Source organism: Pectinophora gossypiella, chromosome 18 (assembly GCF_024362695.1).
Source record: "Pectinophora gossypiella chromosome 18, ilPecGoss1.1, whole genome shotgun sequence".
Taxonomy (NCBI): Eukaryota; Metazoa; Arthropoda; class Insecta; order Lepidoptera; family Gelechiidae; genus Pectinophora; species Pectinophora gossypiella.
In genome coordinates this window covers 3,366,156-3,382,749 of record NC_065421.1, presented here as the reverse complement: position 1 = coordinate 3,382,749, position 16,594 = coordinate 3,366,156, and the positions used below count along the sequence as shown (strand labels likewise).

General features: G+C 40.0%; 1 protein-coding gene across 1 annotated transcript; it reads left to right on the top strand.

The window, feature by feature from the left end:
* The first annotated feature begins 1,686 nt into the window (after positions 1 to 1,686).
* On the top strand, positions 1,687 to 7,360 carry LOC126375327 (insecticyanin-A-like). The gene is made up of 4 exons (XM_050022270.1): positions 1,687 to 1,863; positions 2,697 to 2,919; positions 3,782 to 3,880; positions 6,897 to 7,360. The coding sequence occupies exons 1-4, from the start codon at positions 1,756 to 1,758 to the stop codon at positions 7,112 to 7,114; spliced, it is 648 nt and encodes a 215-aa protein (XP_049878227.1). The 5' UTR covers positions 1,687 to 1,755; the 3' UTR covers positions 7,115 to 7,360.
* The last annotated feature ends 9,234 nt before the right edge of the window (positions 7,361 to 16,594 follow it).

The following is a 16,594-nucleotide window of genomic DNA, read 5'->3' as shown; positions in this document are numbered from 1 at the left end:
AGTATTTGTTATGTTATGTCATCACAATTTGGTGCGGGACAGTACGACATCTTGTATAAAATAAATACTTACAAAAGGGAAACAACTACCCACTAACATAAAATACATAAATAAAATAGATATACAAAGAAGATAATTAACTTGAACGTAATTATCATAGATAAACTTGTTGAAGATCAATTTAACATTTTTGAATATACGTCATTTCGCAATGTGTTATGGCTGAGGAGAAGAAATGACAAGTAACTGCAACACCAGCACATCTTTTAAATCAATGTAGGTTACAACCTCGGTTATTATTGAGCCGCCAAAGGCCCCTGACATGGCTCATGTAACGACTACATACTTACATCAGTAAGTAGTAACCGGGACCAACGGCTAAACGTGCCTTCCGAAGCACCGATCATCTTACTTTCTTTTATCATTTTTTGTAATTACCTACAGGTGTTCAGAAAGTAATGGATCAAACGTTAGTGGAAGGGACCTAATGGTCTTAAACTAAAGGTAATTTGTTTCTTTAGATCATTTTTGATAACATTTTAGGCATTAGGCCTTTGATAGACACGAATGACGAATGCTACACCGACAAGCGGCTAAACACACAAGAAGAAAAAAAAACTAATAGTATTAGTTGCTAATTAGTGATGTGAAGAAACATAAACTCACGCCCGAAGTTCCAAATGGTGTGGGCAGAGTGAGAATGATGATGACCCTCACGGTGTTTTTTTTAGGTAATCTAATGGAGAAATCTAGGTAATATTTTGATTTCTTTATTACACTATGAGTACCTAAAGCATAGAATAAGGAATAATACTACGTATAGAACTCGGTGGAGCTCGGTGGCGCAGCGGTAAACGCGCTCGGTCTGCGATTGTTGAAGTTAAGCAACTTTCACAAAGGCCGGTCATAGGATGGGTGACCACAAAAAAAAAGTTTTCATCTCGAGCTCTTCCGTGGTTCGGAAGGCACGTTAAGCCGTTGGTCCCGGCTGCATTAGCAGTCGTTAATAACCATCAATCCGCACTGGGCCCGCGTGATGGTTTAAGGCCCGATCTCCCTATCCATCCATAGGGAAGGCCTGTGCCCCAGCAGTGGGGACGTTAATGGGCTGATGATGATGATGATGACTACGTATAGAACAGCAACTCTCCGGTCCCCACCAGCGTCTGAGTGTATTTTTCCTTATACTATGGTCCGAGCTACGTTTGAGCTTAGATTTCACTTAATATTAATTCGGAATCATGGTCTGAATCATCCCCCTCAGTATTCGTAACGATGTTAAACACCCTGTATATCCGAATGGGGTAGTCAGAGGTACGTTTATCGTAAGATGAACTAAGTACCTACCTTACCGAGCTTGATGTTAGACGGGATTGGTTGATTTATTTATCGTCAAAAAAATTCAAATAAAATTCAAAAATGTTTATTTTTCAAAATTGGCTTACAAAGTTAGCGCTTTTTGAACGTCAAAAAAAATTAAATTACATATTATGTAACAAGCTGTAAAACTACTATCACATCGGAATCTGTAACGCTGATGTATCTATGTATGTGTAAAATAGAAAATATTATATACTTACATTTGACCTTCAAATATTTTTTCCGCCCCTCTCGATTATATTCTATGTACTTACAAGACGAACTATTAGCAAAAACAATTCACTGTATAAATAAAGGACGTTGCTTTTTACTACGGCTCTCAGTTAACAAGACGCGTCCGCGCAGCGATCACAGCGTCTGCGACAAGGTTCCAAGATGTTACTCCTTAGTTTTGTATTAGGACTTTGTGTTTTTAAAGCCGAAGCCGTTTTGCAGAATGTGAGCTGTCCTGTTCCTAGTCCTAGAGAACTGGATTTGAAAGAAGTAAGTCTTTTTACTTTTTTTTTACGCACAAGCGTGCCGAATTGCCTTAAGGTTGTCTGGAAGAAATTGTTGTTTAGCAATAAGGCCGCCGATTGTGCTTCTTTTGACTTTTGTGTCGTCATCATTAATTTAAGAGCCACGCTCTTGTCGGTGTAGCGTTCTCCATTCTTGTCTATCAAAGGCCAATTCTTTCACTTCCTTATAAGACACAACGTTCACCTTCTCTTTAATCTGTTCCATGTAAGCTTTTCTGGGGTCTTTTATGCGTCCTATTTGTTACGTTTATCTTTGTGCAATAAAATGTTTTGAATTGAATTGTTTTGAAATGGAACAGTTTTGAAGTTAAAAAGTCATTGCAATTTGTAAGTCACAATGCCAACAAATGTCTAAAACTCTTCTTCTAAATTCATAAATAAATGACAAGTTCCACGTTGCCTACGCGTTGGTTTACCAGAAAGCTCGGTGAAGTGTGGCTACTTAGTTCATCTTGCGATGGTTATTTATACCTCTGACTACCCCAATTGGGGTATAGTTGTGTTATGTTATGTGAATATAAAAAGGAAACATATACAGCCTATACATATACGTCACGGCTAATAGCCGGGACCAACGGCTTAACGTGCCTTCCGAACTTCATAATCATCTTACTTTTTCGGACAATCAGGTGATTCCAACCTGCAATATCCTTACCAACACGACAGTCTCATAAAGTGATTTCAACAATGTCCCCATCGGAAATCGAACGCGGACCTCCAGATTGTGAGTCCAACGCATTAACCAGTAGACCATGGAAGCTGTTAAATTATGTTTTTGTATTATTCTTTTCCCAACAGCTAGACGGAAAATGGTACATGATATCCATAGCATCAGAGATGGAATTCCAGGGAGACTGCGCGATGGTTACCTTCAGCCACAAGAATGACAACACAACAGACGTGTCTATAAGCTGGATTAACAACACCACAGCCAGCTTCTACAACGGCTCTGTTGCTCTCAGCTTTGACCCCAACAACAACAGTACTGCTGATGGGGATATTCTTGTTGTCACTTATACGGGTATGAGAATTTTCACACGTTTCTATCCTATCTCACCGCTTAGTCTGCACTCTACTTTACCTAAAAACTAAGGCGTGCAAAATTGCAGTGGTCTAGTAGTAATAACGTTGGTCTCTCGACCTGAAGGTCCCCGGTTCGAATCCCGGTGGGGGAATATCACAAAAATCACTTTGTGATCCCCAGTTTGTGAAGGACATTGCTGACTGATCACCCAAAGTAAGATGTGATTCTCTCTCACTCGATTCTGATCAATACAAAGAGAAGCAATATAGGTAACAACGTAATTTTATACATATCTGATCCAAATATTAAGTAACAATTATTTTTATAATGCCTCTGCAATTACTTACGTTATTAGCAATGAGAAAATAATAAATGATCAGGTTAAATCTGTACAGCGCCATCTATTTTGTGGGGAACGAAGCCTGGTCCCTTATTATATTACATAACATACATAAACGCCCTATATACGTCCCACTGCTGGGCACAGGCCTCCCCTCAATCAACCGGAGAGGGTGTGGAGCATACTCCACCACGCTGCTCCAATGCGGGTTGGTAGAGGTGTTTTTACGGCTAATATCCGGGACCAACGGTTTAACGTGCCCTCCGAAGCACGGAATCATCTTACTTTTTCGGACAATCAGGTGATTCAAGCCTGAAAAGTCCTTACCAAACAAAGGGCAGTCTCACAAAGTGATCTCGACAACGTCCCCATCGGGAATCAAACCCGGACCTCCAGATCGTGAGCCCAACGCTCTAACCACTAGACCACGGAGGCTGCTTATAATATTATGTAATATTTTTTTCTTTTGTGTTCATGTGTGTTGGTGAATTTACTTAATCCTGTAATCTTTATTTTCAGATGAGAAAACTGAATCTTATTCGTTCTTAGCGTTAGATTACGAGCATTACGCCGTGGTGTTTGCTTGCTATGACAACGATGACGGAAATAGCAGTACATGTAAGTATCATCATCATGATCATCATCACCAGCCCATTAACGTCCCCACTGCAGGGGCACGGGCCTTCCCTATGGATGGATAGGGAGATCGGGCCTTGTACCATCACGCGGGCCCAGTGCGGATTGATGGTTATTAACGACTGCTACTGCAGCCGGGACCAACGGCTTAACGTGCCTTCCGAAGCACGGAGGAGCTCGAGATGATTTAATTTTTTTGTGGTCACCCATCCTATGACCGGCCTTTGCGAAAGTTGCTTAACTTCAACAATCGCAGACCGAGCGCGTTTACCGCTGCGCCACCGAGCTCCTAGATGGATTACCAGACACTTATCAATAAATTTTAATGGCGGTTTATTGGTGACGGTGTTTTGGTGGCCCTTAAGCACCTTGTCTATTCAGACACAATGTATTAAAAAAGAAGTTTATGCCATTGTGAATTCTTCTTGTTGTCTCATATAGGTTGTGAGGTCAATAACCAACCTCATCAACCCTGGTGTCAGAGCTACTATTGAGCTGCCGAAGGCCCCAGACATGGCTCATGTAACGACTACTAATAAGTAGCCTGAACCGACTGACATGCCCTCCGAAGCAAGGATCAACTTAATATATACGTAGAATAATCAGATGATCAATTTGCTATCCTATCCAAACTGAGAATCACAGAATGATTTTTCTGATTATGTCCCCACTGGGTTTCGAACCCGGAACCTTCTGACCATAATGCTCAACTACGAAGGCTGTATCCGTGAACTGAAATTGTCTAACTTACGATGATGTTGAGGCAGGTCATTGAAGGCATGTGCTCGATCGAGGTCAATCGTTTGATATTTCACTCAACTAAAACAATAGTAAACGGTTGATATCACCTGGTTTCCAGGATTTGTGCCCGGTTAATGGCTATCACTTTGTGATCCTTAGTTTGATTAGGACATTTCAGGCTGATCACCTGATTGTCCGAAAGTAAGATGATCCATGATTCGGAAGGCACGTCAAGCCGTTAGTCCCGGTTACTACTTACTGATGTAAATAAGTAGTCGTTACATGAGTCATGTCAGGGGACTTCGGTGGCTCAATAATAACCCTGACATGGGACTAAATATAGCTGGCGAAGAGTTGTTATATAGGTATATATTACACATCTGCCTACCCCATCGGGGCTATGTATGGCCTGTTTTTTTTTAAATGTATGATTATTAGCGTTTTATATAGGGTGGGCGTTTTTACAGAATTTCCTGTTCTATATTCATACGACCGTGTTAAAATGGGTGTATGCCACAAGATTATTATTGTGACTGACATAAGACGGAAATTATAATAATAGTAAAAATGCACTGACTCGGACGGATGATGGAATAACAGACTATTTTTAAAGCAATTTGCTCAGAACCCTAGCTACCAATTTGTGAACAAACAAGATACATGTATCATAAGTGCACAAGCGAGTATCGTCGCATGAGAAAACCCTGTAGGCAAGCGTCTTCTTGAAACATTGACTTCGTATAACAAATAGACAAGCAATGGCCCCGATTCCTGCAGACATCTCCTAATTTTACTTTAAGTTATACCTGTCATTTTCTTACCCGCCGAAAAGGAAAGGGACGGATGATTAACAGCTCTTAAATTTAGAAAGAATGAGTAAATGAATGGATAACCTGGGCGAATCAAAAAGGTATCTCGGTGGTATGCAAACCATTTGACGTATGCTGTCAACATAATTCTGTCGGGTTATTGGCCAGTGTAAAATTTTTAGACGGTTGTTTTAGATTTGTGCTTAAAATTGACGTGTGTTCCATAAATTTTATGCTTGTAGATTACCCGTCTTTTTCCTTTTCGGCGGATAAGAAAATGACAGATATAACTTAAAATAAAATTAGATGGTGTTTACAGAAATTAGCACTTTATTTGAACAGACATAACATCTGAATATGAAGGAACGAACTTATACTATCTACATAATGGCCACTATTCCTGCAAACTCCTCCTAATTTTATTTTAAGTTATACCCGTCATTGTTTTACCCGCCGAAGAGGAAAGGGACGCATGATTGACAACATTTTTATTAACCCGGGCGAATAAAATAGGCATCTCTCTGATGCAACCCGTTGTACCTTTGCTGTCAACTTAATCCTGTCGGGTTATTGGCCAATATAAAATTTCGGAAGGATTTTTTTTAATTTCTGCTGAAGACACTAGTATAAATCTGTTGAAGACAGAAATCACATAAGAGTGGGATTTTTCTACACACTGATATTACATTGTTATTAATGAAATGAAACACCACCGGTAGTAAACAATTTGATGGTTGATTGGAGGTCGAATGCAACCAACGGAACAAGTCGTGATGTTCAATCAAATGTTTTAATTGTATTTTTTTTCAGTTAGGTACTCATTACACCTCTGTAGTACTTAGACTTTTTTTATTTGCTGTTTTTTGTCATTTAGGCGTATAATTTAAATGGCGGTGATACGGATTACGTTCGAGAAATTACGATGTAAAGCACTTTATCACTCGGGAGATAGTACGATTCCCGTAATCGGCCGCATTTTCTTCTCTCGATGAACAGTGTACAGTTGTAAACAATAACCAAACACTTTTCCAGTGTAAATGCAGCAAACACGGAATCCCACTTGCTAAGCCTCTTCAACTCTCAAAATATTCATACACGGTCTCCGGTTTAGAGTTCTTTTCTTCAAAAACCTACTTCCAGACTTCGAGATACATAACTGATTTGATTACAATAAAAATAAAAATAGGTAAAAAAACTTTACGGCCAACAAAACATTGATTATTTTTTTCTTATCCGACAGGACTTTTCCATGTAGATTATAAAAATACAGTTTGTACTATAAACTTGGTATAACAATAGCAGTAGATATACTGCAGATGGATCGCGGACGACTACAGTTGAATTACAGTTTTTTACAGTTCGATTACAGTTTGTTTACAGTTGAATTACAGTCTGTTTACAGTTCGATGTAGTAATCCTTTTATGTTAACAATTTTTTTTATCCACAGATGAACTTTGGGAACTCTCGAGAACACCGCACTTGAAACCGAAGCATGTCTCGAAGATATACAATGCATTAGCGACTTACAATCTTCAAGATACACCGTTACTGTCATTCAACAATACTGAGGAATCTTGCAAAGTCAATTCTGGCAACGGTGTTGACCCATCATGCCTCATTTTGACTTCTGCTGCCGCTATAGCTTTGTTTCGAAGGTTTTATTAATTTGTTATAATTTAGAAATTTAAAAATGATACCCTGCAGAACGCTTCGATATCTCCTCTATGTGCATTGACTGAGAGTAAAGAACGTGTTCAGTAAAATGTTTACCAGTCCGAGTTTCCTGTTTTAAAGGTAAAAAGGTTGTGTGAAATATTTAAAAATCGAATAAACAATAAAAGCAGGATTCAGAATTATATATAAGTATCTAAATTTAGAATTATCTAAACTTAACTGAATTAACTTAGAATTTAACATTATTGTGAAGTTTGTTATAAAGAAGTTAAGCTTATTTATTTAAAAAAATGTTTTTAAGAAAAAAATATCTTTTATTTCTGTATAAAAAACCCTATTTTCTCTTTACATTTTTCTTGCTACTATTAAACAGAACGACCAGTTTAGTACAATTAATGACTGTATATCTACGAGGCATTCACGGCCTCCGTGGCCCAGCGGTTGAGCGTTGGGCTCACGATTCGGATGTCCCGGGTTCGAATCCCGGTGGGGACGTATCACAAAAATCACTTTGTGATCCCTGGTTTGGTTAGGACATTACAGGCTGGTGACCTGATTGAAAGCACGTGAAGCCGTTGATCCCGGTTACTACTTACTGATGTAAGTAAGTAGTCGTTACACGAGCCATCTTAGGGGTTTTCGGCTGGTCAATAATAACCCTGACACCAGGGTTGATGCGGTTGGTAATTCACCTCACAATCCACACGATAGCAGAAGTGTTTGTATTTTAAAAGATAACATTTTACATTAAAAGAAAGAAACATTTATTACTTCCGGACACTACAGACATAGACAGACAGGTACATTACATTGAACACAGGACAGAAACCACACGGAAATCAATAAGTGTTCAGAAAAAAAACCAAAACAAAAAGAAAAACAAACCAAAATCGTAAAAACAATAATAATAAAAGTAAGTATTCTAAATGCAACGCCCTGACGGCCCGATCATCTGCGGTGGCGTCCGGAATAAAAGGACCTCGCTCAGCATAAGTCGCCAAAGACATGACATTACCGCCAAACTGAAGAGGGACTGGGCCGGACACGTTTGTCGGTTGCATCCGGAGCGATGGGCACGAGTTATTACCCACTGGACACCTCAAGTGGCAGTGGGCAGGACACATAGCGAGGAGGACCGATGGCCGATGGGGCGGAAAGGTTCTAGAATGGCGACCACGTGTCGGACGACGCTCAGTGGGTAGGCCCGCTACAAGGTGGACCGACGATCTGGTGAAGGTCGCGGGAAGCCGCTGGATGCGGGCAGCGCAGGACCGATCGTCGTGGAGGTCCTTGGGGGACACCTATGACCAGCAGTGGGCGTTGTACTGCTGATGATGATGGACACCTCAAGGCGGGTATAGAAGTCGAGGCAGCCCGCGTAAAAGATGGTGTGACGGCCTCAATGCTTATCGAAGGGATTGGCCGGAGATCGCGCAAAGTTGCGAGGAGTGGAAAAGTGGCCTTTGCCCAGCAGTGGGATTGAATAGGCTAGATAAGATAACAACATTTCACAATCGTCTCAATGCGCGGTTAGATCTCTCAAAGTACATACGTAAGCTAGTGTTGTGACGTTCATTAGCATAGTGATGTATCAGTCGATATTAGGTCGATCGATTCTTTTCCATCTAACATTATAATAATCCGTTATCCGTCCATATTAGCCGTTGGTCCCGGCTATTAGCCGTAAAAACACCTCCACCAACCCGCATTGGAGCAGCATGGTGCTCCGTACCCCCTCCGGTTGATTGATGGGAGGCCTGTGCCCAGCAGTGGGACGTATATAGGCTGTTTATGTTTTATGTATGTTATGTATTATAATAATACTGATTGCGCGGAAATCTGCGTCTCTCAACTATCTATCTCGTTACTTAACTATTAGAACGTTTAGATGCGGTTTTCGCCGAGACTTGATATAGGTCATTTTGCCTCTCATTCCCTTAAGTATAATGATAAGCAAAAGCACCAACGTTGACTTGTTATCCTTTCTCTCTTGCTCTATTAGCGCTATCTTTCGGCAAGTATAGCTTACTGTTTCGACAACAGGTTACAGAAGAATGGTGAAAATAGACTGCGCTGTGCGACTGTTTACTTTGCTGGAACACAATTGTTCACCAGTCTGCTGTTAGATGGCGTCTTTATAAAAAGTACAACTTTTTATTCGCTACAATTTTCTTTAGAGCTGTATTAGCTGTAATAGTGGAGAGGGACAGGTCCGATTTTGATGATTTTTTTCTTTTGTAGTCATTTTTTCTTCAGTAGCTAGACACATATTGAGTGGCGCAAGTAAATATTCCGATCAAATAAAGAAAAATGTGTTTTCTTTTCAAATGAAAAATGAATTTGATAGTATTTTAATACAAAATCGGACCTGTCAGTGGCAAAAAGGAAGTTATTTAGGAAGCTTCGGCTTTATTGACTCCACTAAAAGAGTTCTATACATACTTAGATACGGGCTTTCGTCTTTCAAAATAGCTGCGCACAGCTGTGGCACTGCATTTGCGCAACTAATACTAACACGTCCGTTTTTGCTCGACGATTTCCCTCAATCAGCGCTTATCTCTATCGACCAACTAGAGTCGATTAATTCTTTCAAATATTTTTTCTCTCAGACGACGCCCTGAGCCGAGGTTCGCGCCCAACTGGGCACCCTCAGACCTGTTGTCTTAAACGTTGTACCGGGTGAGAGCCTTCAGCGCTCCCCATTTGTCCGGTGCCATCTGCGGCAAATCTACAATAAGTCACGTCAAAAAAAAGTTTTTCTTTGCATCTTACACCCAATCGGTGTAAACGTGCACCTGAGTTACTTACTATGATTGTAGGCAAGTCTTTTACGCCGTGTTGAGTAGAACAGCAAAGTTTACCCAGCCATTGATTTTTACGACAGGTTATTTACCCGCTATGTGTTGGGCTGAGATACGCTTTGAGGGGTATGGATAGGGGTTCTTTTTATGGTAATTGTTATTTGGTGATGGGTTCGGCAGATTTGTTGGTTTTTGTTGGAAGCCGTAATGTTTAAAGGTAAAACGTTTTAGGAGATTCTTCAGGTGTTGCGGTGTTAAAGATGTAGTGACAAGAATTGACAAGAGGTATGCTTAGATGGTTCGGACATGTAGAGAGAATTAATGGAAGTAGACTTACGAAATTTAAGAAGCTTCTATCTTCTGTCTTCTTCTATCGTGTGGGTTGTGAGGTGGAATATCAACCTCATCAACCCTGGTGTCAGAGTTACTATTGACCCGTGTAGGGAGCGCTGGTAAATTGTAATAAAACCCCACACAAACATTTGAAGGAACTGGTAAATGGTAGACTATTAGGTATGTCCCATACAACCCGTCAAAAGCCCCTTACATGGCTCATGTAACGTCTACTTACTTACACCAGTAAGTAGTAACCGGGACCAACGGCTTAACGTGCCTTCCGAAGCACGGATCATCTTACTTTCGGACAGTCAGGTGATCAGTCTGTAATGTCCTAACCAAACTAGAGATCACAAAGTGAATTTTGTGACTTTGACACACTGGGATTCGAACCCGGGGCCCGGATCGTGAGCCCAACCCTCGACCACTGGACCACGGAGGTCGTTATTATTACATAGGACTTAAATATAGCTGGCGTGAAGTGGATGTATTAATACACCTTTGCCTACCTCTAATGGGATACAGGCGTGTAGCAGTAGTCAGGCTCATAGTGTGGAATTCCGTGGACTCTGTTATTCCAAAGGAAAATATGCATGTAGGTATGTATTTTAGGAAAGTCCACCGACGAGTCGATGTCGCATGAATCGCGACGTACCGTAAGGAAGGTCGCTTATTTTGTACAGGGTTAGACAGGTTAATTACGGTAATGTCTGTAGGTGATATAGTGAAGCGGGGAACTACGGGAGAACTGTGGGGTACTAGCGGGAACTGAAGGAACTTGTTAAAGTTTCTGTGACGGGACGACCCTGGTTTATTTTAAGACGTGTCCAGTTCAGGGGAATTGTTTCATCAGACGAGGGGAAGGGGTTTTAAGTGCTTAAATAAGTAGTACATACATATATAAACTCACGCCCGTAATCCCTAATGGGGTGGGCAGAGCCACAAGTAATCAAAGACAACTTGCAGCCACTGTTGATACGATGTCGTAAGCTGGATATGATAAAACCTTACGGTGATAAGGGATCAGCTTATCGCCCATAACATTAGTCCATCATGTTAGAGGACACAATCCCTCTGTCGGTTTTTACGACATGCCCGTGTTCTGTTTTTTATTTGCTCCCAGAACAGTATAGAAGCAAGTAAGTATAATTACCTACTTACATTATAATATAGTTACCCTGACACCAGGGTTGATGAGGTTGGTAATTCGCCTCACAACCCACACGATAGAAGAAGAAGAATTATAATATTAACATGCCATGTACTTAGTTAAGAGACTTTTTGTAATTATTTCTTTTTATTTTGGTGCAATAAAGTGTATTTGTATTGTATTGTATTGTATAAATAATATAAGTATATATACGACCCACTGCTGGGCCATCACGCAATTAACCGGAGGGGGTGTGGAGCATACTCCACCACACTGCTCCATTGCAGACTGTTGCTGCCCTTGTTTTGGTTAGGACATTACATTATGTAGCTTTTGCCTGCGGCTTCGCTAGGTCGCATACATTAACCCACTGACTAAAATATAAAAAATATAACTAATTGAATAAGGTAATACTTATTTCACTAACACAGTTGGCTCGACCATTACAGACGGCGATACGGCTCACCACCTATCAACACCTACCAACCGAGAGCTTGGAGAGGTGTACTTTGTTCATCTTGCGATGGATGTACTTATGCCTACTCTGATTGGGAAATAGTCGTGAACTTATGTTAAAATGCATACTGGTAAGGAAAATTTTAAATAAGACCGTTCACTCAGACATCACTTTCACCAAAAAGACCCACAAGCATAATACAAGGAACAAAGATAATATTGCATTACGTGGACCTAGAACTAAAACTTATGGCATTAAAAATATATTAAGTATATGAGGGAGCGCAGATTTATAACAGCTTGCCAAAAGAAATTAAAAATACTGAAACCATGACTTCCTTTAAGAACAAACTTAAAACCTATATAGCAGCAACGTAACATATATACCTATTTTTGTATTATTTTCTTTTTTTCTTAAGTAGTAATAGCATGTTTGTATAAACTCTTGGATAACTATAAGCTAATATATACTGTCTTAATGTTTCTCATATTAAATGAATTTGTAATTCTTTTGAGAAATAAATTTTTAACCTGAAAATAGTTATTCCTTTTAGCTGCACAAACCTGAGGTCCATTGATAAGAGTCCAGTTCATAAAAGTTTAGCTCTATAAAATAGTTCGTCCTGCTCTATTGTGAAAATTCTAGCTAGTTCGTTCGCAGGTGATACTGGATCTAGAATAGTCTAGATGTGACGTGTATTTGGAAATGGAGGGAAATAATTGGGTAGTTTCCTAGGTCAAAGATAAATCATCATCTTCTATCGTGTGGGTTGTGAGGTGAATTACCAACCTCATCAACCCTGGTCCCTCCAGTGGTTGAGCGTTGGGCTCAGGATCCGGAGGTCCCGGTTTCGATTCCCGGTGGAGACATAATAACAAAAATTACTTTGTCGTCCCTAGTTTGGTTAGGACATTACTGGCTGATCACCAGATTGTCCGAAAGGTCCGAAAGTAAGATGATCCGTGCTTCGGAATGCACGTTAAGCCGTTGGTCCCGGTTACTAATTACTGATGTAAGTAAGTAGTCGTTACGTGAGCCATTTGAGGGTTACGAGGGCCTTTGGCGGCTCAATAGTAACCTTGACCCCAGGTTTGATGACTCCACCTCACAACCCACACGATAGAAGAAGAAGGTAAGTAAATAATTTTGAACCTGAAAAATTAATCCACTATTCGCATTTTTATTACACCACATAACAAGGACACCGCCTGCATTAACGATAATAATATGGCCAAACGTTGATTGAAATTCATTAAACGTTGACGTTTCCAAGATATGGTCAACTTAAGTTGGCTGTTTCATGAAATATGACCATTTCATGAAGTGGTCGAACACACCATGAAAAAATGATCAATTCTTAGATCTGGCCACGAAATATCGACAACATGAATGATGCAATGCCCGTGACGCCTGTCCGTAGATTGAATGGAGTGGGTGGAATTAACTCGTGAAGTATATTCTAGAATATTCTAGCAAAAAAGTGGAGAATATAACACAATCGCTTTCCGCTCACACCACCCCTCCTGGCTTCTCTAACAAGACATCCCACATGTAATGGATCGCGTCAGATCCTAATAGTTTATGATAGGGGTACTCCCCAGGGGCTCTTTACCGTCCATGTCAAAAATCAACACTGATACATAAGGGTCATAGCAAAGTTTTATGTTGGCATCGAACTTGTGAGCTTCAATTCCAAGTTGGTTTCTTTTGACAGTTTTCGTGAGGAAAGACGTGCAATTGTGTCGTGTACTAGATAAATTATGAAATTCTAATTTCAAAATAATGACAGATCTAAAACTGACGGAAAACATTTTCTTTTTTCTATTTAAGTAACTTATTTATGAATTTTAATCAAGAAAAACGTTATAAAGTCCGACATTTTGTCACGTTGTTTTATGACGTCATATTGTGCTTTTTTCATATAAATTCCGCAAAAATTCCGTTTAGTAAAAACTAATTGATTTGCTAGTTGGAAACTAGCCTATTGGTTCTGTAAAAACCGGACCTGTCTAATTTTCAAGTTAGGTTAGGTTAGGTTACGGACTCGCGGAAGTATGCTTCGGCGATTCCCGGGTCCCGGCAACACAGTGGACGAGATGGAACACCGTTGGGTTTTAGTGGGTATACCGGGTGACGACACCCGGGGAGTCCCACATAACCACGTCTTCCCCCCGGGCGGCGTGGTATGCGTAACGCATTTCCCAACGTTAAAAAAAAAAAGGTTAGGTTACGGACCCCGTGGAAAATGGTATAACGGGAGATGTTGAGTGAAGAGAAAAAATGAAGAAGACACTGAGGTAGAAATTGTGAGAGGATTGAGGTTTAAGTTACTTTTTCTATAAACAAACGTGTGTTATAATTTTTCTTCATACTCTACTGCCTAGACGTAACCCACTTTATAACCCTGTCGCATTAACATATTGGACATTTAGTGAGACTAATAATGAAATTTGTCATAAAAGTGAATGTGACATGGTACTAAAGTGTATAGGTACATAATTAAAGCTCGCGGCCGTACGTAATACCCGTTCTAGCATACTACATCTTCACGTCATACATTTAAATTAAAAAGTTGTTCGCTGTGAGTGTGAAATTCATAATGAACGACGTCAAAGCTCGACGAAGCCTTAATATTAACATTTGTGACCAGCCAATTGGGAACAGAATTCCACTTTACTGTGGGAATATGTATGAGGAACTGTGGCGTGCTCGTCGATTGGTAGCGATACATATACTACATAAACGATACCGTATATAGATGCCTTAAAGTGAATATCACGTAAGCGCTTTTTTAAAAAAAATACACATTCTGGGCCCTGTTTTATAAAACTGATAATCACACCTATAACCACATCGAGGGCCCGGATTCAAATCCCGGACGAGCCCCGTTGTAGGATACAAGTAAAACTTAGCCAATTGAGTTCCGACATACTTTATTATTTCTTTTTACTACACCGGTACAATCCTTTCGCCATTTCGGGAAAAAGTAAAAGTCACGACTAAAGACCGTTCTAGAATATCGTCATAGACAAAACAAAATTAATCATAGACCTCCTTCTTCAAACACACATGAACACACGCACATGTTTTGGTGCAATAGCATGGCTCCATCACAGCACAAGCTGAGACATTTCCTTTTGTCCGTATTCGTAATATTCATAATTACCTAGTTCTTCTCGCAAATGTAAATTGTTACTGGCAATAAATTTATTTTATTCTTATTCTTAAGTATACATTCGTTTCATGGATTTTTAAAATCCTACATATAGTACATCCACTCCTCGCCAGCTATGTTTATGCCATACAATAGGGTTTGAGCTTGTTGGGTTAGGCAGAGGTACATTCATCACAAGACGAACTAAATACCTACACCTCACCGAGCTTTATGTTATACCAACGTGATAGGAGGTGAGCCGTATCGCCGACTATAATGGTCGAGCCAACTGTGTTAGTGAAAGCTGGGTTTCGGCGCCTTCGGTTTCTTCGTGGGCGGCTTGGCGGTCTTCTTTGCTTTCGGTGCGGCGGCGCTCTTCGCCTTGGCGGGAGCGGCGGCCCTCTTGGCCGCGGCGGGCTTCTTTTTGGCGGCGGCCGCCTTCTTGTCCTTGGTGCCGGCGGCGGCGGACGATTCAGCCTTGGCCGGCGAGGAAGCGGCCGGTTTCTTGGCCTTCTTGTAACTTATTGGTGCAAGTCAAAGAAATTAATATTTTAACTTTGGCATCACAATATATCTTTGAAAACATATAGGATTATTTGCAAAAAATAGCGATCGCCACATTGTTAATACCAGGAATAAAAATAAACTTGCTTTACAAGTCAGTCGATTACATAAGTTTACTAAATCTTTTAAGGGGCAATGTATACGTTTGTACAATAAGATTCCCATTGACAATCAGAATTTGCCTTTCAACTGTTTTAAGACAGTAGTTAAACAAAAACTTTACAAAAAAGGTTATTATAAAGTTAGTGATTATTTAGAAGATATGAATGCATGGGATTAACTGTCTGAGAACTGATATTAGGCAGCTAAATTACTCAATTGTATACCAATATTTTATGTATATTTTTATTTTTTTTAAAGAACGTCTAGGGCCCTGTGCCGAGGTTTTTCTTGCAGCTTCTTTTCCCCGGCTATACAGGTTGTGAGAAGCTGTAGTAGTTTTAGGCGGATGAGACGTTCGTTATGTAAAAATTGACGATTCAAAGTGTAACTATGTTACCTATTGAATAGAGATATTTTTGAATTTGAATTTGAATTTTGAATTTGAATTTGAAGTCCGGTACCGGGGTTCGAACCGGCGCTCCCCGATTGAGAAACAAGCCGGCGAACCACAGAATCACAGTGATTTCCTACCTTTTTTTCCTTTATAAGACTATATAATTTGTATCACTACATAGTATAAAACAATGTGCTTTTTCTGTCCCTATATCCCTATGTACGCTTTTAAATCTTTAAAACTACGCAACGGATTTCGATGCGGTTTTTTTAGTAGATATAGTGATTAAAGAGGAATGTTTATGTATAATAACAGTGGAGAATTACTGTTATTTTTGAGGTTTTTAATGTGATGTCGGAAATAATTTAATTTTTTCCCCAACATTGCACCATATTAAAAAAAGCAGAAAGCTCGGTGAGACGTGGGTACTTAGTTCATCTTGCGATGGATGTACCTCTGACTCGCAATTGGGATGTAGTTGTGAGCTTATGTTATGTTATATTCAATATGTTC